The sequence below is a fragment of the Orycteropus afer genome, unplaced genomic scaffold (genome assembly GCF_000298275.1).
Source record: "Orycteropus afer afer isolate SDZICR_OR568_19922 unplaced genomic scaffold, OryAfe1.0 scaffold00143, whole genome shotgun sequence".
NCBI lineage: Eukaryota > Metazoa > Chordata > Mammalia > Tubulidentata > Orycteropodidae > Orycteropus > Orycteropus afer.
In genome coordinates this window covers 4,825,602-4,847,725 of record NW_006921730.1, presented here as the reverse complement: position 1 = coordinate 4,847,725, position 22,124 = coordinate 4,825,602, and the positions used below count along the sequence as shown (strand labels likewise).

At 39.1% G+C, this 22,124-nt stretch overlaps 1 protein-coding gene across 1 annotated transcript in view; it reads left to right on the top strand.

Annotated features, from left to right (window-relative positions):
* TMEM45A (transmembrane protein 45A) overlaps positions 1-19,389 on the top strand; it is a 26,696-nt gene extending 7,307 nt beyond the window's left edge. The window contains exons 4-5 of the mRNA XM_007945782.1: positions 15,193-15,338; positions 19,296-19,389. Of these exons, the coding sequence (XP_007943973.1) occupies positions 15,193-15,338; positions 19,296-19,389 (240 nt within the window). The remainder of the gene's footprint in view (positions 1-15,192; positions 15,339-19,295) is intronic.
* Positions 19,390-22,124: the final 2,735 nt, after the last annotated feature.

Sequence of the window (22,124 nt, the reverse complement as noted above, 5' to 3'; positions counted from 1 at the left end):
ATGGACACTGGGAAGAGGTAACTATGGGGAGGAAGTGGGAGGGGAGCTGTTGCATTGTGGTAAACTGTGGTCAATGACATGAGACAAAGTATATGTGAACAGCTGTATGTAAAGTGAATTTGCTCTGTAAATCTTCACCCAAATCACAATAAAAAAAAAAGAAAAAAAGCCTTAAGGAAAAACACTTCAAAAATGTAAAAAAAAAAATAAAAAGAGGACTTCTGGCCAAGATGACACAGTGAGTTTATACTTCAAGTGTATCTCCTCTGCACTAAACACTTAGCAATGACAGATGACATATGAGAAAATACTTGGAAAAAATTTTAAAAAATAAGAAAGTGAAAAATACCCAGGTATAATGAAAGGAAAGGAGCTCTGGTAGCATAGTGGCTAAAAGCACTTGACTGCTAACCAGAAGGCTGGCGGTTCAAACCCACCACCCACTCCTCGGAAGGAAGGTTGGGCAATCCTACTTCTGTAGTGATACTGCCTCGGAAACCCAATGAGGGTCGCTATGAGTCAGGGCCGACTCGACGGCACATAACAACAACAACAACAACAATGAAAGGAAAAAAAAATAAAAATAAAAACAAGGAAGCAATGTTGTAGTCCAGGAACAGAATGGACTTATGCAGTTATGCACAGGCGGAGTAGGGCAGGTCTGCTGGCTACAGGCCCAGAGTGGATGGTGGTGGCTGGTGTTGGCCATCATGGAACTCACTCATGGCCATTAAGTAGATTACAACTCATAGAAAGCCTATAGAACACAGTGGAACTGCTCCATAGAGTTTCCAAGGCTGTCATCTTTACAGATGCAGATTATCACATCTTTGTCTCATGCAGCAGCTGGTGAGTTTGAATTGCCAACTTTCGGTCTTCAGCCAAGATCTTAATCATTGTGCCACCAGGTTCCTTCCATGGACTAAAAGGGTACATCAGTGCTCCTCTCAAGGTCGGGGATGAAGCTAGGCTTTTGAGCCTCTTTAAGTGTGTTGCTTATATATTTTATATCCCTAATAGTTTTTCATTTGATTAGTCTCTTAATTTCTGATAGAGGTCTCTTAAAGGTTTATGGATTTGTTAAGGAGCTCTGGTAGCATAGTGCCTAAAGCACTTTACTGCTAACCAGAAGGCTGGCGGTTCAAACTCACCAGCCACTCTTCGGAAGGAAGGTTGGGCAATCCTACTTCTGTAGTGATACTGCCTCGGCAATCCAAGGAGAGGTTGCTATGAGTCGGGTCAGACTCCATGACATATAACAACAACAACAACGCGGATTTGTTGATTTATTTATTTTTTGCTTTAATGTTAAGAGATTTTCCTTTTTAAAGCTTTGTAAGTTGCAGGCTGAGCTCATTTATTTTTAATTTTTCTTGTGTTTAAATACATACCATTAAGACTATAAATTTCCCTCTGACCACTGCTGGAGCTGCTTCCCATAAGAGTTGAAGTGAGATTGTTTTCATTGTTGAGTAGTTGTTAAATGGTGCAGTTTCCATGTGCTTTCCTATTTTAATTTATGAGTTATGTAGGAGTACACTCTTAAGTTTCCAAACATATTATTTGTCTTGTCTTTTATTAATCATTTCTAATTTAATTGTTTTGTTGGCAGAGAGTGTGTTCTGTATAACACAGATCTTTGAAATGTATCGAGACTTCCTTTGGGTCCTAGCTCATTGTCGGTATAAATGTTCCACGTATTTTCAAAAAAGAATATTCTTTCTTGGTTGGGCTCATGATGTAGTGACTAGATTAAATTTGCTAAAGAGCTAAATATTAAAATAAAAAAGTTAGAAAGTAAGAAAAAGAGAAGAAATCCAAAGAGAATTGAAGAAAAATAGCAAATTTAACGAGATTAATTGTTGTTATTGTTGTTGTTGTTATGTGCTGTCAAGTCGGACCTCACTCATAGCGACCCCTCCTTGGGTTGCCGAGGCAGTATCACTACAGAAGTAGGTTGCCCAACCTTCCTTCCAAGGAGTGGCTGGTGGGTTTGAACCGCCAGTCTTCTGGTTAGCAGTCAAGTGCCTTAGGCACTACGCTACCAGCTCTCCCAATGAGATTAATTAGTATTCAATTAATAGTTAATGATTAGAAATATTTAGCATCTAAGCAAGGAAGCTGTGGGCTGTGTCACAACTGAGAACACGTAGGCTTAATATTGTCCCTTTTGGCACAGGCATGATGGTTTTCATCTACCCTGCCCACCTTAGACTCCCAAAAAAAACAGTTTTTCTAGGGAAGAGCTATGAGGTTAAAGACTTTGGGCATAATTCTATCATTATTTAAAAATGTTTTCCATCTACCAATATGTCTAGAAGAGTTTCCTTTTTTACCTGGTGGCTAGACTAAATATTGTCTGGAGCCTTAAAGAAAAATGAACATTTAATACCAATGCAAACACATACACTGGCAGGAAATGAAGTTTTAGCCATGGTGCCACTCTCAGTTCCTGGATTCCTGAGACAAAGATGTCTGGAGACTTAGGTGAATTTATTATTGTTCCATGTTTTGTCCCATTTGTGTGGTGTATGAATGCTTTATGACTGAATCTCTGTCTTAAGCTAATAATATTACATCATGATTTGGTTTTCACCGTAATTTTCTCTCACTACTCCTCCATGTATGGTTAATTTTAGTGCATAAAATAGGTATAGATAGATGAGGGAAAATACATACCTGGACTCTCAAAACTGTAAGTATGGAGATATGAACTAAATGAGGCAAATCTGCAGATTGTCCACAATTTTATAATTCATAAAAAATAAGTGGGTAACATGCAAAGATGGGGGAGGTTCCCTCCCAACCTATAAAAAATATTTTCTTTCTTTAACCACATTACAATAAAAAAATATTTTCTCAGTCACGTAGCCATATCGTGCAATTTAAAAAATGAAAACAAAATCCTTTAGGCTTCCTCATTCTATGAATCATGTTTTCTATCTCTGTGTGGTGACTATTTCTAAATCTCTCTTTTGCTCTTTGTCACTCCTAAGGTCCCGCCACCATTGTTAGTGTTGAGGAATGATCAGGGAATAAGGAAGATACTCTTACTGCCTTTGCTTTCATTACTTTGGACATTGCTTCCACTGTGTCTCCTAGCTCTATTATCACTTCAAGGACTCCCGCAATGACTGCCCAGATCTCTGAACTCAAACGAAAGCTCATCTTAGTTTTGCTTTTAAGACTGACAAAAAGACTCAAGTAAGCAATAATGAGCTGATATGGTAGATGAAACAGTTGCTTAGTGTTGAAATAAATACTGGATAATAAGATGTAAAAATATGAGGAATTCAGATTCAAAACTATAAGAAATGTGCCTCTGGCTTACTGAGTACTAAATAACTGTTTATGTTTTAAATTTGCTGCTAATGAAGCTTAAACTAGTCAAAAACAGTTGTACAGGAGTGACATACAATGCATAACAAGAAAAACAGAAATTCTTTTGTGAGTCTGTTTTCTCCCCCCTTTTGGAATTTTGCATTCAGGTTTGAACTGCCAGCCTTCTGGTTAACAGTCAAATGCCTTAGGCACTACACCACCCGAGCTCCCAGGAAGTAAATTGTTGTTGTTGTTGTTAGGGAGTTCTAGTAGCATAGTGGCTAAGACACTTGCCTGCTAACCAGGCGGCTGGCGGTTCAAACCCACCAGCCACTCCTCGGAAGGAAGGTTGGGCAATCCTACTTCCGTAGTGATAGTGATACTGCCTCGGAAACCTGGATATAAGCGTACACTTACTCCTCACTTATCAATTATCTCATTATCCGACATTTTGCATTTATGACAGTAGTAAAAAATCTGCTGATTATTTTTTGTGCATTAACAATGTACATCTGGCAATAACAAAGGCCAAGGTGTGAGGTGAGACCTGGCTGAGATGGTTAAGGGTATGTGTCAGTTTGGCTGGGCCATGTTTCTCAGTGGTTTGGCAGTTGCATAATGGTATAGTTTGGCAGTTATGTGATTTTTGCATCATGCCAATTTTGCATAATAACCTGGACTTTTGAGCCTAACCATATCCATAAGTGAGAAGTGGGTATGGTGACTGACATTTATGTTTAAAGGGGAATTCAATGACTTATGGCAGTTTCTGGTCCTTCATTTGGGGTTTCGGCTTTCTTAATTTATTGGCTTTTAACATGAAATGAAGATGCTCTAGTGGCAAAGCAGTTAAGCATTTGGCTGATGACCAAAAGTTTTGTGGCTTGAACCTGCCAGCCATTCTGCAGCAGAAAGATGAGACAGTCTGCTTCTGTGAAGATTTACAGCCTTGGAAACTTTATGGGGAATTTCTACTCTATCCTATAGGAGCACTATGAGTCAGAATTGACTCAATGGCAGTGAGTTTGTTAGTGGGTATCCTAAAATTACCATGTAATATTTCTATGGCTTCCCATGCAGTTTTATCATTTAACCTTGTTCATAGGTCTCACTAAACTTTAGCTTTCAGTATCAGGCTCTGATGGTCCCAATGAGATTAGCAGTCAGAAGTATTCAAAGTCTCTCTTTTCCTGGTGAAATTGTTTATGACTAATGGAAATGGCACAAAAGAGATTTTAGTCTAGAGGCTCCAGAAAGCAATTATGGAGAATATCACATGTGGTGAATAATCTGTGGGGCTCCAGGTCAAGTAAACCTGGATCTGAATTCTATCTCTACCATGTAAACCATATGACGATAAACAAGATATTCTGTACCTTTACATTTCTTCCAGGAGTTCCTGGGTGATACAAAAGGTTAAGCATTCAATTACTAACTGAAAGGAGTTGTCAGAAGAAAGTCCTGTTATCTGCTTATGAAAGGTTATAGCTTTGACAACACTATGGAACACAGTTCTACTTGGCTGTATATAGGGTCATCATGAATTGGAATTGACTCGATAGCAACTTGTTTGTTCAACTTAAAATAGAAGTGATATGTCATGGAATTGTGAGATTGATGCCCTGAGAAGGGTGTTATTAACTTCAGAGGAAGACGGTAGGGAAAGCTTCCATAAGAATGTGAAATCAAACTGGGATTTAAAAGATGAATGAGGTTAATCATTTTATCTGCACTTGCAGATTATGGAATGTGATGCTACTTTGCTGATTTTGGTCTTGACTGTGGACACGTAGCTCTGGGAGCTGGAGCAGATCACTTCTCAAGCAGTGGTGGGCAAGTTGTGTGGACAGCATGGAAGGAACATTGGCAAGATTGATAAATGGGAACCGGGGAGCTAGTCCATAGTTTCTTACACTCACAATCCCTGAAAAATCCTTTTTTTTTTTGCAACAGTTTGTCAACTTTCAGGAGTTGCAATGACGAGGGCATGAGAAGCAGATTTTCATGGTCCTGACACACCGAAGTGTGACTGGCTGGGCCCCTTGAACCTGTTGACTGCATGACTTGAATTTCCTTCTTGTCATTTCCAAAGAATGAGCAAAGAGAACAAAGAAATTCATGCTTTTTTCCAGGAGCTTACAGGACCTAGGCTTTTTATCACTTTCATCCCCATAGAGAGTTTTTACAGCTCACTGGAAAGTGTTTTGCTAAACATGGGTATGTCTCAAGCAGCAAGCAAACCAGCTGGGTGGCTTTTTTCTCCTACAGTTTCAGAGTATTGAAAACTCAGATCTCTAATTTGATGACCTCTACAGTGGTGTTGACATCTTATTCTTTCAGAATGTAGCTGTTTTCTAATGCTGAGAACCCAGCCCTTGGTGGGTGAGGCACAGGAATGATGCCAGCATTGCCTTTGCAACTGTCTGGGGGTGGAAAGCAGAGTCATGCATTACTTATCTTCCTTATCTCTAATCTGAAAATAGACAACAAATGTATTTGGTCTTCTAGAATGTAAAACGGGAGGGAAAAAAGCAATCTCAAAGTACCTTCTTAAATTGAATTAATGCAATGTTTTGGGAAAGTTTAGGAATCTGATATTGGTTGGTAAATAAACTTAATAGCACCAGCACAACAGCACAAACATAGAAAATCTTGATGTGTTACTCAGGGTTCTCCAGAGAAAGAGAACAGATAGAGAGAGAAGAGGGAGAGGGAGAGAGGGAGAGACGGAGTGAGGGAGAGAGTGAGAGAGACAGACAGATTTATTATAAGAAATTGGCTCATGAGATTGTGGGGCTGGGAAGTCCAAAATCTGTAGGTCATGTGACTTGCTGAAAACTCCAGCAATCTTGTATCTGAAATTTGGGTATCTGTTACAGTTTTGAGGCAGAATTCCTTCCCTTCTTGGAAATCTCAGTTTTTACTCTTAAGGCCTTCAACTAATTGGATAAGACTCAACAATATTATCAAGGTTAATTTCTTTTACTTAAGAGTCAACTGACTGTAAATGTTCATCACATTAACAAAATAGCTCACTGCCACATTTAGGTTAGTGTTCCACCAAACAGCTGGGCACCATAGCCTAGCAAATTGACACATAAAATTAATCATTACACTTGATCTATCTTGCTCCACTTGATCCTGAAGAAATGCTAAGGTAAAAAGCCAGGCAGGTAACCTACGTGACAAATTAATGGAGAGAGCATTCTACAGCTGTGGTTGCCATTTGGAATCCTAGGGTTGCCAGATATTTAAATTTTTATAAATAAGCCAAGAATGCAAACATTTATGTAATGTTCCCTGATATTTTAAAGCGTTGGCAATGATTCAAATTATTTGAAAATATGCAGACCAGACAAAACATGTTTGTAAATTAGAAGTGGTTCAGGGCCTCTAGTCTGTGGTCTATGTTTTAATGGTAACAGTGCAGTGTCCTCATGGAGCCCACTTCGATCTCAGGACAGATAGGTCAAGTCATATCAGAACTGCAGAGATGACTCAAACTGGCTCTGTTATCCAGGCCACTGTTCTTCATCTTACCAGTGTTGTTGTTGTTATGTACCTTGGAGTCGGACCCGACTCATAGTGACCCCTCCTTGGGTTTCCAAGGCAGTATCACTATGGAAGTAGATTTTCCAACCTTCCTTCTGAGGAGTGGCTGGTGGGCTTGAGCCACCAGCCTTCTGGTTAGAAGTCAATTGCCTTAGGGAAAAAAAAAAAAAAAACCAAACTGTAAGATGAGAGAGAGCATGGAATAGAAGAAAGAACATACAGAAGCCAGACACTCCTAGTTTAGAATCCTGTCTCAATCATTCAGTCACTTTATGATATTGGGGAAGTTACTACAGTTTCTGAGTTCCAGGTTCACCTTAATAAGATGGAGATAATTCTTTCTTCTTAGGGGTTATGGAGAGGACTAGAGGTTATTGTGAAGTCTATGTGCATGAGTGAAGGTAAGGTGCATGGTGGTACCATATGGTGCTACACCTGACAGGTGGTTCAAATGGTAGTTCTCTTTCCAACTAAAGGAAATCCACAAATGGAAGCAAATAGTTAAGGCACAAATGTTAGTTTTCTCTGATTTACTCATATTATTTGAAACTTCAAACAAAAATGGAATTAGGCTTTAATCAGTATTATAAATTGTGTGGTTTTTGTTTTTACTACAAGGTTTCATTTATTAGGACTGTGATTATTTTGGTTATCTAGTGCTGCTCTAACAGAAAATACCACAAGTGGATGGCTTTAACAAACAGGGATTTATTCTCTTATAGTTTTGGAGGCTAGAAATCTGAGTTCAAAGTGTCAGCTCTAGGGACTGGGTACAGGACCCTCGACCTTGGGCTTCAGCTCTGCGTCTTCCGCCTGGCCCTCTGAAGCTGGAGACTTCTCTTAACTCAAACAGCTGCTGGCTGCTGAGGCTGACAAACCCAAGGTCAACAAGTAAAATGGCATAGTCCCAAAATTATCAAGCAACATGGCAGGCCACTAGCTCAAGTCCAGAAATAATCTCAAAATTGGCAGACAACATCACTGGCCACAGAGAGGAAGACTCAGCCAAATGCAGGATCCAGATGTGCCAAAAAGTTTATAGATCTTTCTCAAAGCATCTTCTTATATATTGGAAGTAGACCACATTCCTAAGGCAGCTATTTTGCTGCTTATAATAGATTCCACCATTGAGTTGATTACCAGTCTCATCACAGGGAATAACTACATCTAGCTGCTCCACTACTCAAAACCAGGCCCACCGAAGTTGACATCTAACCTTAACCACCCCAATGATCATGGGCAAGTTATCAAACCTCCCAATTTTCTCATTTGGATAATGAGGATAATAATACATTAGTGACACTGAAAGTACATGTTTTACAATGTAGTTATAATGAGGATAATAATAAATCCTGAAGGCTATTGTAAGGAAATTCCTAAGCCCTGTCACTGACACATAGCTAGCCATTTAATGATGGACAGTCTTACAATTATCAGTGTAATTATTTCAGTTTTGTATTTCATTTGGTTCTTGAGACCTGACATTCATTCATTTATTGTTGTTGAGGTAAAATTCACATAACATAGAATTAAACATCTTGAAGTGTACAATTAAGTGCAATTTAGTACATTAGCCATGTCATGCAACCATCTCCTCTCTCTACTTCCAAAACATTTTCATGACCCTAAAAGAAAACTGTGTGTCCATTAAGTAGTTACTCTCCATTTATTCTCTCTTCAGCCCCGGCCACCAGGGGCTTTCTATATCTATGGACTTACATTTTCTGGATGTTTCATACAATTTTCTGTGTCTGACTTCTTTTATTCAGCATAATGTTTTTGAGATTAAACTGTGTCCTAGCATGTATGGGTACTTAATTTTGTTTTATGGCTGAACAATATTCCATTGTATGGATATTAAATATTTTTTAATCCATTAATCATTTAATTGATTTGGATTATTTCCGTCTTTGACTATGCAAATAGTTCTTCAATGAACATTCATATACAAGTTTTTGTTTGAATGTCTGTTTTCAATTCTTAGGAGAATTGCTAGGTTATATAGTAATTCTGTGTTCTTGTTTTTTGGGGAACTGTTAAACTGTTTTCAATAATAAGTGCACCACTTTATATTCCCACCAGAAGTGCCTTAGGTTCCAATTTCTCCTCAACCTCATCAATACTTGTTATTTTGTTTTTCTGATTATAGCCATCCTCATGAGTGTAATTGTACTTCATTGTGGCTTTCATTTGTATTTCTCTAATAACTAATGTTGTTGAACATGTTTTCAAGTGGTTGTTGGCCATTTGTATATCTTCTTTAGAGAAACATCTTTTCATGTCTTTTGCCCATTTTTTAACTGCTTTTTTTTTTTTTTTGTCTTTCTGTTGTTGAGTTATAAAAGTTCTTTCCTCTGTGTACTAGACTCTTATGTTGTTGTTGTTGTTAGGTGCCATCAAGTAACCTCTGACTCATGGCAACCCTACATACAACAGAATGAAACACTGCCTGATCTTGTGCCAACCTCATAATACTTGCTATATCTGAGCCCATTGTTGCAGGCACTGTGTCAATCCATCTCTTTGAGGGCCTTCCCCTTTTTTGCTAACCCTCCACTTTACCAAGCATGATATCCTTCTCCAGGGAATGGTCCCTTCTGACAACAGGTGAGATAAAGTCTGGCCATTCTCAGTTTCAAGGAGGATTCCAGCTGCACTTCTTCCAGGACAGATTTGTTAGTTCTTCTGGCAGTCCGTGGTACTATCAGTATTCCTTGCCAACACCACAACTCAAAAGCATCAACTCTTCTTCAGGTCTTCCTTATTCATTGTCCAGCCTTCACATGTATGTGAGGCAATTGAAAATATTATGACTTGGGTTAGGTACACCTTAGTCTTCAAAGAGACATCTTTGCTATTTAGGACTTTGAAGAGGTTTTTTGTGGCAGATTTACCCAGTGTCATCTGATTTCTTGACTGCTGCTTCCATGGGTATAACTTATGGAACCAAGTAATATGAAATATTTGACAACTTCAATATTTTCTCCATTTTTCGTGGTGCTGCTTATTGGTCCACATGTGAGGAGAAGGAAGACTGGGCAATCTACTTCCATAGTGATACTGCCTTGCAAACCCAAGGAGGGGTCGTTATGGGTTGGATACAACTCAATGACAATGGCTTTATGGCTTATGTTGAGGTGTAATCCATACTGCAGACTGTAGTCTTTAATCTTCATCAGTAAGTGTTTCAAGTTATCTTCACTTTCAGCAAGCAAGGTTGTGTCATCTGCATATCACAGTAAGGTCGACTCTACTTTGAGAAGGACTGCCTTCTGACCTGTGGGCTCATCTTCTGGCACTGTATTGGCCAATGTTTCAGGGCTTTCATAAAGTTTTCCAGTAGTATGCCAGACAGTGTTTCAATGCTATTCATAAGGTTTTCACTGGGAAATTCTTTGAGAAGTGGATGCCCCCTTTCTTCTTCCAAGTCTGTCTTAGTCTGGAAGCTCTGCTGAAACCTATCCATGGTGGGTGACCCTGCTGGTATTTGAAATACTAGTGGCATAGTCTTCCAGCCTCACAGCAACACACAAGCCACTACAGTATGACAAACTGACAAACGAATGGTAGAGACTTATAAGGTATTTTTGTTGTTGTTGTTGTTGTTGTTGTTATGTGCCATTCAGTCGTCTCTGGCTCATAGCAACCTTATGTACAACACAATGAAACACTGCCAAGTCCTGTGCCAGCCTCATGATCCCTGCTATACCTGAGCCCATAGCTGCAGCCACCATGTTAATCCATCTGTTGAGAGCCTTCCCCTCTTTCGTTGACCTTCCACTTTACCAAGCATGATGTCCTTCTCCAAAGAATGGTCCCTTCTGACAACATGACCAAAGTATGTGAGATGAAGTCTGGCCATTCTCACTTCCAAGGAGCATTCTGGCTGCACTTCTGCCAGGACAGATTTGTTCGTTCTTTTAGCAGTCCATGGTACTTTGAGCATTCTTCACCAACACCACAACTCAAAAGCATCAACTCTTCTTCAGTCTTCCTTATTCATTGTCCAAGTCTCAAATGCATATGAGATGATTGAAAATACCATGGCTTGGGTTAGGCCCATCTTAGTCTTCAAGGAGACATCTTTGCTCTTCAGTGCTTGAAAGAGGTCTTTTGCAACAGATTTGCCCAGTGCAATATGTCTTTTGATGTCTTGACTGCTGCTTCCATTGGTGTTGACTGTAGAACCAAGTAATATGAAGTCTTTGACAAAAGCAAACTTTTCTCCATTCATCATGATACTGCTTATTGGTCCAGTTTTAAGAATTTTAGTTTTCTTTATATTGAGGTGTAATCCACACTGCAGACTGTAGTCTTTAATCTTCATCAGTAAGTGCTCTATGTCATCCTCACTTTCAGCAAGCAAAGTTGTGTCGTCTGCGTATCACAGGTTTTTCATGAGCCTTCCTCCATCCTGATGCCATGTTCTTCTTCATATAGTCCAGCTTCTCGGATTATTTGCTCAGCATACAGATTGAATAAGTATGGTGAAAGGTTACAACCCTGATGCATTCACTTCTTGATTTTAAACCACACAGTGTCCCCTTGTTCTGTTTGAATGACAGCCTTATTCTATGTACAGGTTCTTCATGAATACAATTAAGTGTTCTGGAATTCCCATTCTTCTCAATGTTATCCATAATTTGTTATGATCCACACAATCGAATGCTTTTGCAAAGTCAATAATACACAAGTAAACATCTTTCTGGTGTTCTTTGCTTTGAGCCAAGATCCATCTGACATCAGGAATGATATCGCTCATTCCATGTCCTCTTCTGAATCCAGCTTGCATTTCTGAAAGTTCTCTGTCAATAATATACTGCTGCAACTGTTTTTGAATTATCTTCAGTAAGATTTTACTTGCATGGGATATCAATGATACTGTTAAATAATTTTCACTTTTTGTGGGATCACTTTTCTTTGGAATGGGTACAAATATGGATCTCTTTGAGTCAGTTGGCCAGGTAGCTGTCTTCCAAATCCCTTGGCATACCCAAGTGAGTGCCTCCAGTGTGGCATCTGTTTGTTGAAACATCTCAGTGGGTATTCTGTCAATTCTTGGAGCCTTGTTTTTCACCAATTCCTTCAGTGTAGCTTCAACTTCTTCCTTCAATACCACTGGTTCTTGATCATATGCCACCTCTTGAAATGGATGATCATCTACCAATTATTTTTGGTATGGTGACTCTCTGTATTCCATCCATCTTCTTTTGATGTTTCCTACATCATTCAACATATTGCCCATGGAATCTTTCAGTATTGCAATTCAAGGCTTAAATTTTTTCTTCAGTCCTTTCAGCTTGAGAAATGCTGAGTGTGTTCTTCCCTTTTGCTTTTCTAGCTCCAGGTCTTTGCACATTTCATTACAATAATTGACTTTGTCTTCCCAAGCTTCTCTTTGAAATCTTCTGTTGAACTCTTTTATCCTGTTGATTCTTCCATCTGCTTTAGCTACTCTCCATTCAAGGGCAAGTTTCAGAGTCTCTTCTGACATCCATTTTGGTCTTTTCTTCTTTTTTCATCTTTGTAATGACCTCTTGCTTTCTCTATGGATGATGTTCTTGATTCCACAATTCATCTGATTTTTGGTCATTGGTGTTCAATGCATCAAATCTATTCTTTAGATGGTCTCTAAATTCAGGAGGGATATAAGCAAGGTCATATTTTGGCTCTCATGGACTTCTTTTAATTGTCTTCAGCTTCAGCTTGAACTTCCATATGAGCAACTAATGGTCTGTTCCACAATCAGATCCTGGCCTTGTTTTGGCTGAAGATACTGAGCTTTTCCATCATCTCTTGCCAGAGATGTAGTCAATCTGATTCCTGTGTACTCCATCTGGCAAAGTCCATGTGTATAGCCACCATTTGTGTTGTTGAAAAAAGGTATTTTCAATGAATAAGTCGTTGGTCTTGCAAAATTTTATCATGCCATCTCTAGCATCATTTCTATCACCAAGGCCATATTTTTCAACTACTGGTGCTTCTTCTTTTTTCCTATCTTTTACATTCCTATCACCTTTGATAATTAACACATCTTGATTGCATGTTTGGTCAATTTCAGGCTGCAGAAGTTGGTCAGAGACTTCACATTTCCTCATCTATATATCATATAATGCATGTGATTTCTAAATATTTTCTCCCATTAAGTAGTTTGTCTTTTTCACTTTCCAGTAGTTTCCTTTGATACCCCAAAGTTTTGAATATTGATGAAGCTCAGTTTACCTACGTTTTCTTTGGTTGCTCTATTTTTGGTGTCATATCTAAGAAGTCATTAATAGATTCAAGGCCATGAAATTTTACCCTTATATTTTCTTCTAAGAATTTTATAGTTTTAGCTCTTACACTTAAGTCTTTGATCCATCTTGAGTTAATTTTTATGTTAATTCCATCATACTACACTTGGTCTGTCTTGCTCTGCTTGGTCCTGAAGAAATGTTAAGGTAAAAAGCCAGGCAGGTAACCTAAGTGGAATATGAATTAGAAGTCATCCAAGGATCTCTAGTCTGTTATCCATGCTTTAAGGGTAACAGTGCTATGTCTTCATGGGACCAACTTCCATCTCAGTACTAATATCAGAAATGCTGAAATGACTCAAATGCCATGTTGTGTTATTTTGCATGTGAATATCTAGTTGTCCTAGCACTATTTGTTGAAGGGACTATTACGTCCCCTATGGAATGATCTTGGTATTCTTATTGAAAATCAGTTGATCATAGATTTCTGGAATATCAATTCTATTACATTCATCTATATGTCTGTCATTATGCCAGTACCCACTGTTTTGATTCTTTGTAGTATATTGTTTTGGTTACCTCATGCTGTTCTGACAGGAATATATCACAAATGTGATGGCCTTAACAAACAGGAGTTTATTCTTACAATTTGGAGGCTTTTAAGTCTGAGTTCAAAGTGCTTCCTGCTCCCAGCCCACTGAAGCTAGAGGATTTTCTTCACTCAGCTCCTGGCTGCTGAGACTCACAAGCCCAAGGTTGACAAGTAAAAAGACACAGTCCTGATGTTACCAAACCACAAGGCAGGCCATTAATTCAAGTCCATTGAAAGTCTCATGATCAGCAGGGCATGGCAGGCTGCTGAACAATGAAACAGCTACATGCAGGGTTTAAGCGTGCCATAAGATAGAGACCATTCCCCAAGGCTTCTCCTTATATATAGGAAGCAGACCACATTCCTAAGGCAGCTACTCAGCTGCTCACAGTAGATTGCACCATGGAGTTGATTACCAGTCTCATCAAGGAGAATACTATATTCAGCTACCCACCCACTCAACCAGGCCCAGCCAAGTTGACACACAAACTTAACTACCACATATATTTTTACATTGGGAAGAAAAGTCCTCCAACTTATTATTTTTTTTTAATTCAAGATTGTTTTGACTATTTGGGTTCCCTTGCAATTCCACGTAAATTTTAGAATTGGCTTTTCCACTTCTACAAAAGAGGACATTGGGATTTTGATAGTGATTGCATTGAATCTGTAGATTGCTTTAAATACTATATCCATCTTGACAATATTAAGTCTTATAATCTCTGAACACAGGAAATCTTCCTGTTTACTTAAGTCTTACTAATTTTTTACAACAATCTTGGTAGTTTTCAGTCTACAAGTGTTGTATCTTTTTGCTTATATTTATTTCTAAGTATTTTATTCTTTTTGATGTTCTTGTAAATGGAATTGTTTCTCTAATTTAATTTTCAGATGTTTCATTGTTAGTGTATAGAAATATATCTTATTTTTGTGTGTTAATTTTGTATTCTGCAACTTTGCTGAATTCATTTATTAGCTCTTTTATTAATTTTTCTTTTTTTCCTGATTAGTCTGGTTAAATTTTCCAGTACAGTGTTGAATACAAATAGTGAAAGCAGGGATCCTTTTCTTATTCCTGACCCAGAGGGGGAATGTTTCAGTCTTTTGCTATTGAGTATAATATTAAGTGTGGGCATTTGTTTATTTTAGAAGCTTTTTATGCTCTAGTTTTGAAATAATGGAGTGAAAATGTACCACTTAAAAATCTAGGACATTCTCTGAAATTCCACCCATCCTCAATGATCATTACTACTCATGCTTTGAACAGTGATCTTTAAATGTCCTTTTAAATTTTTTTGTTCAAAAAAATGATCTAATATAAAATGTTCATATTATTAAAACTGGCAAAGAACCTGATATTTTACCAATGTTTTATCTGTGCAGTTCAAAAGGGACTGTAACATTCTATTAATCTTGGAATCCAGCATTTTGAAGTGTGAACCACCTTTGCAAATGTGATGATTCTAATGTGTGCTTTTAAAAATAAAACTACAGGTTGCTTTTGTACTGTATCCCCCCAGTGGAGGTCCGGCATGGGAGCCAATGGATCATGACAACATTCTGTTTCTCACCATATGCTTTTGCTGGCATTATGCATTCGGCCTTATTGTCATTGGATTGAATTATGCCTTTATCAACTGGTAAGTGTTGAACTTAAAATTCAAATGGGGATTTCATTCCTTAGCATCCTCGAAAACAGATTAGCGTAGCAGAATTTTTTTTTTCAAACACAGACATTCCCAATAAAAAGAACAAATGCTTGCTTAAAGTTTGAATAACTCCCAAGTGCCTCTGTGTGAACCCTTCAATTCAGTCTTCTGCACCTCCATGTCTTTTCATTTGCTGTTTCCTCTTCCTGAGTGATCCTCTCCACACTTCCATTAAGCTCTCCATTTGCCCATGTATACACATAATTCAATTATAGGATTTCCAAAACTTGGTGTCCTTTTTTGACCAACTTGTGTGTGTCCTGTTAAACTTTAATTACTTGGTTAATTTGCTATTCTGCTATCTCTGAAAGTAATAATCCATTGATACATGTTTTCAGAGTGTTTCACAAGGAGGTCAGGAGCAACATAACAGGGTGTTAAGAACACATATTTCTAGCTTTGCTTCTTATCAGTTGTGCAACATTGGGCAAATTATTTAGCTACATTAAATTTCAGCTTCATCATTTACAAGATGGGGAAAATAATAGTGCCTGAGTAAGATCACGTATTTAAACTGTCTAGGAAATAATAAGAGCTCATGAAATGCTGCTGTTGTTTTTTTCTTTCCCTTCTCCTCTTCCTTCTTATATATCAAATAATGAATGAAGTATAAATTCTTCATATAAAGCATTCTTAGTACTATTGGGAGAAACAGACAATTGAAATACAGTGCAATAGTTGGAAGTAGTAGAATAAAGCACTATTTGAACTCAGAGGAGACCTCCCACAATTAAAATTCAACTGCAGCTTGAGAGATGTACAGGAATAGAAAGGGGTGAACACAATTCCTCTTCCTAAGGTAGGTAATAGGAGCTCTCATAGCATAGTGCCTAAGGCACTTGACTGCTAACCAGAAGGCTGGCCGTTCAAACCCAACAACCACTCCTTGGAAGGAAGGTTGGGTGTGACTAATGAGCAGTTGAAATATGAATTGTGCCACCTTAATTTTAACTAATTTAAATAGCCACATGTGGCTAGTGGTTACCATACTGGACAGTACACATCCAGCAGGTTCTCCAGTTTCTAAAATGCAATAGGGATGACGTCTCAGCTTCTCCTGAAACCAGCTTTCCACTGTACTGCTGAAGTAGCTTTGCTGCTGGGTCTCCGACTGAGGAAACTATTTCCTTGTCTAGTTCCCAAGATGTCTCTTCTAGGTTCTAAGATATCAGCTTGCTTTGATCATGCAGTTGCCTCCTTCTAGAAACCTAAATGGCTCTGGATGCTGGGAAATTCTATCTTTTCGTTGACTTGATTTCTATTAGTCCTATTTCATTGCCCTGAAGTCTGGCTCTGCCATGAAGTGAAACTTGGCTTCTTCTCCTGTTGTTCCAGGCTGACATCTAGGCCTCATCTCCTGAGGGGCTGGGCAGCCTTCAGGAACAAAGCCAACATTCAAGGAGCCTCTCTACCTCATGTCAGCTCTCCTCCAAAGGAAGACTACTGCCTCTTCCTATTTCAAAACCCTGCAGATGCCTAGCGAAACTCTTCTTCACTTGTAGAAACCAGAAACTCCATTTATGTTTTTCAACGACCACACCCTCTCCACTCCTGCTACACATCACACACCTTATTCTAAACTTTTGACTGTGAGGTTCTCTCTACCTGTCATATCCAAGTTAAATGCCCATCTCTTCTACAAAACCTCTGTGACTACTCTGATTCATCTCCCTTTTTGCGTTTTAATGTGTTTTATTCAATCTCCATATACCTTTAAACAATTGTGATCTATCTTGAGATGTTTATCATTAGTCCATATGTGCTAGTCTTGTCTGTTAGCTAGATTGTGCCTCCGTTAGGAAAGGAACCTTCTTATACGGCTGACAGCTCTTGGCACATAGCCAAACATGCAGTAGGTGCTCACTTGTTTCCTGTTTCAGTAGATCTCTATTTCAGGGATATTTGACTTCATTAGTTTGAAAGTCATGTTTTACATGTTTTTCAATTTTGCTTTCATAGAGCTCAGTGATATGGCATATTTTTAATATAAATTTAAGCAAGAGCTTAAAAACATGTGCCTTTCAGTGAGGACATATGGCTGGCTAACTCAGTCCTGAAATCATAATGAGTCTTGACAACCTGTTTGTCAGACATTAACTGACAAGTATTTGTAATTCAGCCTCAGTTGATGGATTTTCAGAACATTTTTTCAGAATTTGTTTGACAGAGCACAAAAATCACTATGGAAGTGAAACTGGCTTTTGGAATTAGTGCCCCTCAAAAATCTCTGAAAAATGAAGCTCTGCTTCTCAACTTCTCAGAACAATGATTCAAAGATTGCCTCATCCAGCCCCATGTCAGATAATAACAGCTCACAGGAGAGTCTGGGAATCTTATTACGTGTTTTACTGTGTTACAAATTTTAAAACCACTCTTGCAGAGAACTTTTTCAAAAGTCTCCCTCAATGAGTGGGAAATATTGCCCACCTTCAGGATGATTTTCTAAGTAATGATTCACTTGAGCCATTCTGAAGAATAAAATAGAGATGCCCAAATTCCAGTCATATACTAGTTTCCTGGAAGTTTGCCTAGAGTCTCAATTCTGCTCTTTCCTATATTGAGAAGAGCAGACAGGACTAGAAGCCAGACATACGCTGATTCTCCTTCCCTGGAAGTGCGTCATCCCAGGAACTAGCAGTTATCCACTCTTCCTCTTTATTATCTCATCCTTCCATCTGCCCCTGGTGCCATTTCTGCATGTGCTACTGATGGCAGATAGAGTTGGGTTAAGATGTCTGAGAGTGCCCCAGCTTGGTGACTTGTAGCTACAGCAGATACAACCCAGAATGGAAGAATGGGAAACAGTAGGGGCCATTAGGATCTATTGACAAATAGCTATGTCTTTGTTTTTATTTTCCCTGAAAATCATTAGAAAATAAAACAAAAAATGAAGCAATTAATTAAATAATCCTTTTCATTTAGCCTTTACTGAGGTTGTGCAATATGCAACTGTGAAGGTTTAAAAAAAATGACGGCAAACTGTCCCAGCCTTTAACTTCCTTAAGACTGTTCAACTATCAGAAGGAACAGTTACTTGAAGAGTTGAGGACATTGGAAGCAACATCAGTATTTAATTAATAATCAAGGCAAATGAGTGTGAGGGGTTTTCTTTGGCCCTTGATGAGTTGACAAATGTTACAGATCCTGCTTGTTGTTGTTGTTGTTGATTGTCGTCGAGTCGGCCCTGACTCATAGCGACCCCTTAGTTTTTGTTTATTTGAGGAGTCAATGATAAGTTTAAAGTGACTGAAAAATCAGCCTCTTCAAATAGGAGCTCCTGCGGTGTGGTGCCTAAGGCACTTGACTGCTAACTGGAAGGCTAGCGGTTCAAGCCCACCAGCTACTCCAGGGAAGGAAGATGGGGCAATCTACTTCTGTAAAGATTTACCACCTCAGGGAAACCCAATGGGGGTTAGAAATGATTAAAACTTGTTGCTGTCTAGTCAGTTCTGACTCACGGTGATCCTATATGTTACAGAATAGAACCAAGCTCTGTAGAGTTTTCCTTGACTGTAAGTTTTACAGAAGCATGCCACCAGATCTTTCTTCCACATGCTGCTGGGTAGCTTTGAAATGCCAATCTTCAGTTAGTATTTGAACACAAACTGTTTGCACCACCCAGGGACCTCTTGAAATTATATGTTATGAAGATACCTAATTAAACAATCATTTAATACATTGAAAGCCATGTTGTACCAGCTTACTTATATCCTGTTTTAATTCACAAAAATTTTCAGGTAGCTCCAAAGCCAAATAAAAGTGGTTTTCCTTTTTTGGGTTATGCACCCCATTTGTACAGATAGCCTGGAATTTGTCGTATTATAGATGCATAGTGCTCTGCTTTTTATTTTAAATAACCTCTAATATAAGATGCCATTTCATTCTCAGGTTGGTTAAATCTAAACTTAAGAGGTTCTGCCCCTCAGAAGTTGGACTCCTGAAAAATACAGAACGAGAACAGGAATCAGAAGAAGAGATGTGATTTTGATGAGCATCCAGTCTTTATAGATAACCCTTTTCTTTGGTGCATTATTTTTGTTCACGGTTTTGTTTTGGAAATTCTTTGCTAAAGATAGTCCTCAGTGTATTGTCTGTATTTTCAATTTTGTTAATGTATTTGAATTTATATTTAGGTTTAAAAATACTTTTGGTGACTAGTTACTGCTTGAATGATTTCTTGTAGAAGGATCAGCACAAGGCTGGTCACTATGAGGTAGAGGTTAAAGATGTACCAAATGTCCAACTTTTCCATCTCTAACATCAACTCCTCCTCCTCCCCTCAGCACTCTCCCTCCTGTCTTAGGGATTCAGTATTTCACTGTAATGTCTCATAGAACTCACAAACTCCCAAGGAAATGGCTCATGCGGTAGTGGTGGAGGCTGGGAGACTGGCAAGTCCCAAGTTTGTGGGTATGTCTAGAGGATTCTCCCAACTTGTGGGGTTGCTCAGGCTGGCAAACCCAAATTGGCAGGTCAGATGACCTGCTGCTCTCTCAAGTCCAGGGGTAAGATGGTGGTGAACCAAATGCAGGACCAGAATAAGAGAGACAACTTTCCCAGAACATTCACATATATACCTTCAAGGAAGCTGAGGGTGGTAACTTGAGTTACTCCCTCCAGCAAGGTGAGACTTGAGGTATGTCCCATCCTAAACTGGCAGAGACACGAGGATTTACAATACAGCACAAAATGGAGGACAATGGCTAGAAAGAACACACCAAGCAATTCACTGCGCTGCATGCCACCCTCTGCCTCTACTAGCCAATGACCCTTTCACGCTTGAAGAACTAATTTGCCCCTCCCAATCATTTTACCAGTCCCAAAGTCATTAACAGTTAGTCCTTCAGTAAGGCAAAGAGTCCTAAGGGTGAGGTTACTCAGGTAGCAGCCATTCAGGTCTGCTGCAGGTGTCCATCTGACTGGGTCAGGTACTCCAAAAGTTTGTCTCATCGTCACTCTTTCTGGCATCTTATAAAATTTAGCTGGGAGAAGATTATTCCCTTGCTCTGAGTCTCTCTTTAGGTATTAGCATAATGTTAGATTTCGCCCATTGCATAACACATTTATTCATTCCTTTACCTTCAGCTATTATTTCTCCATTTTTACATTTGTCATTTATTTTTACCCAAACTTTCCTACTTGGGAAGGGACATCAGATTCAGCAGCTGTGTCAGTCCAGATTGCTTGCAACAAGACCAGTCTAACAAGTGCTTCTCCCTCAGTCCATTCCCATTCATGTTGGGTTGGGTTACATAGGTACAACATTAGTGGGCTATATTGACCACTGAGAAATAAGGTAGTATTCACTGTCAACCTCAATTCTTCCAGAAGAGGGGAAGGTACAATCCATCCCATAAGGCCCCTGGGAATGTTGGTGTACAGATTCAGGGGTATAGTTACAGTCTCTTGCTTAGGGATCACCCCTACTTCTGGAACCTGGAGCTGCATTTCAGGTCCTGGGACCATAGTTGTTGTCAGGAAGAAAGCAATGTCAGGTGATGTGGGGAAGAATTGTACAGTGGTACCAGTGTTCTCCCCTAACCCCTCTTCCCCAGGTCCCCCAGAAAAACATAGGAATCTGTCCATTCAGGGGCTGGAATGACTTCTCAGCTCACCTAAAATTTGATTCTCATACTATGGAAATTATTTGTTTTATTTGCCTTATAGATATGCTGAAGGTGCCTGGGCTTGCTACCACCTGTTACTTGTTAAACATGGAACTTACACTTGTTTATCTTGTTGCTGGAATGAGAAATCAATAAACGCATGTACCTTAGTTCAGACACTTCAGATCTTTGTTTTTGTTATTCAGTGTCACCCCTTCCTTACATCATGAAGAAGAAGCTATGCAACACTGAAATTCCTCTTGTGAGACACCTCTCTCTGTAGCACCCAGGTTGTTCCCTGGAAAATTAGGCCAAGAAGTAGGCCTGAGTTGTGTGATCTTTCAGAAAATATAAAAGATATGAAGACTAACGGGATCTCCAGGACACATAGTAGAAAAGCCATGAGAGAATGAGGAGAATTGTTATCTGTAAAGAGTAAAAACTTATCACATGGCATAGTAGGGTCACCATGTCATTCGCTCTGCTAAAGTAGTTGAGGGGTAAAAACAAGAAAAACCTTTTTATAGAATATCTAGTCTGTGGGCTAAAAAGCCCCTTGCAGAGAGTTAGGAAACCTATTTCTAATTCTAGCTTTGCCATTAACCAATCTTGAGGGCTTTGGCAGTTACCATGTAACCAGTTGTGGTGAAGTAGACTCCAACTTATGACAACTCCGTGTGTGTCAGGGTGGAGCTGTGCTCTGCAGGGTTTTCAGTGGCTGATTTTTCAGAAGGAAATCACCAGCTCTTTCCTCTGAGGGACCTCTGAGTGGCCTCAAGTTTTTGATTGACAGCTGAACATGTTTACACCACCTAGGGATCCATTCCCCATATACTTGTCTCTACAGTAAGGGAATTGAACTGAATGAATTCTAGAGCAGTTTATGCTGTCACATTTTATGAATTTAGAATCTTTGAGATGAAATTGAAGCATGTGGACAGGTAATTTTGTAAGTTAGTTGAAAAGGCCAGTCGCTGCTGTGACCATAATAGGAAGGAGACGTGCTAGAATCCTTGCACAGTTGTCCAATCATGTTGTTGTTGTTGTTAAGTGCTGTTGAGTCATTTCCGACTCATAGCGACCCCATGCACAGCAGAACAAAACACTGCCC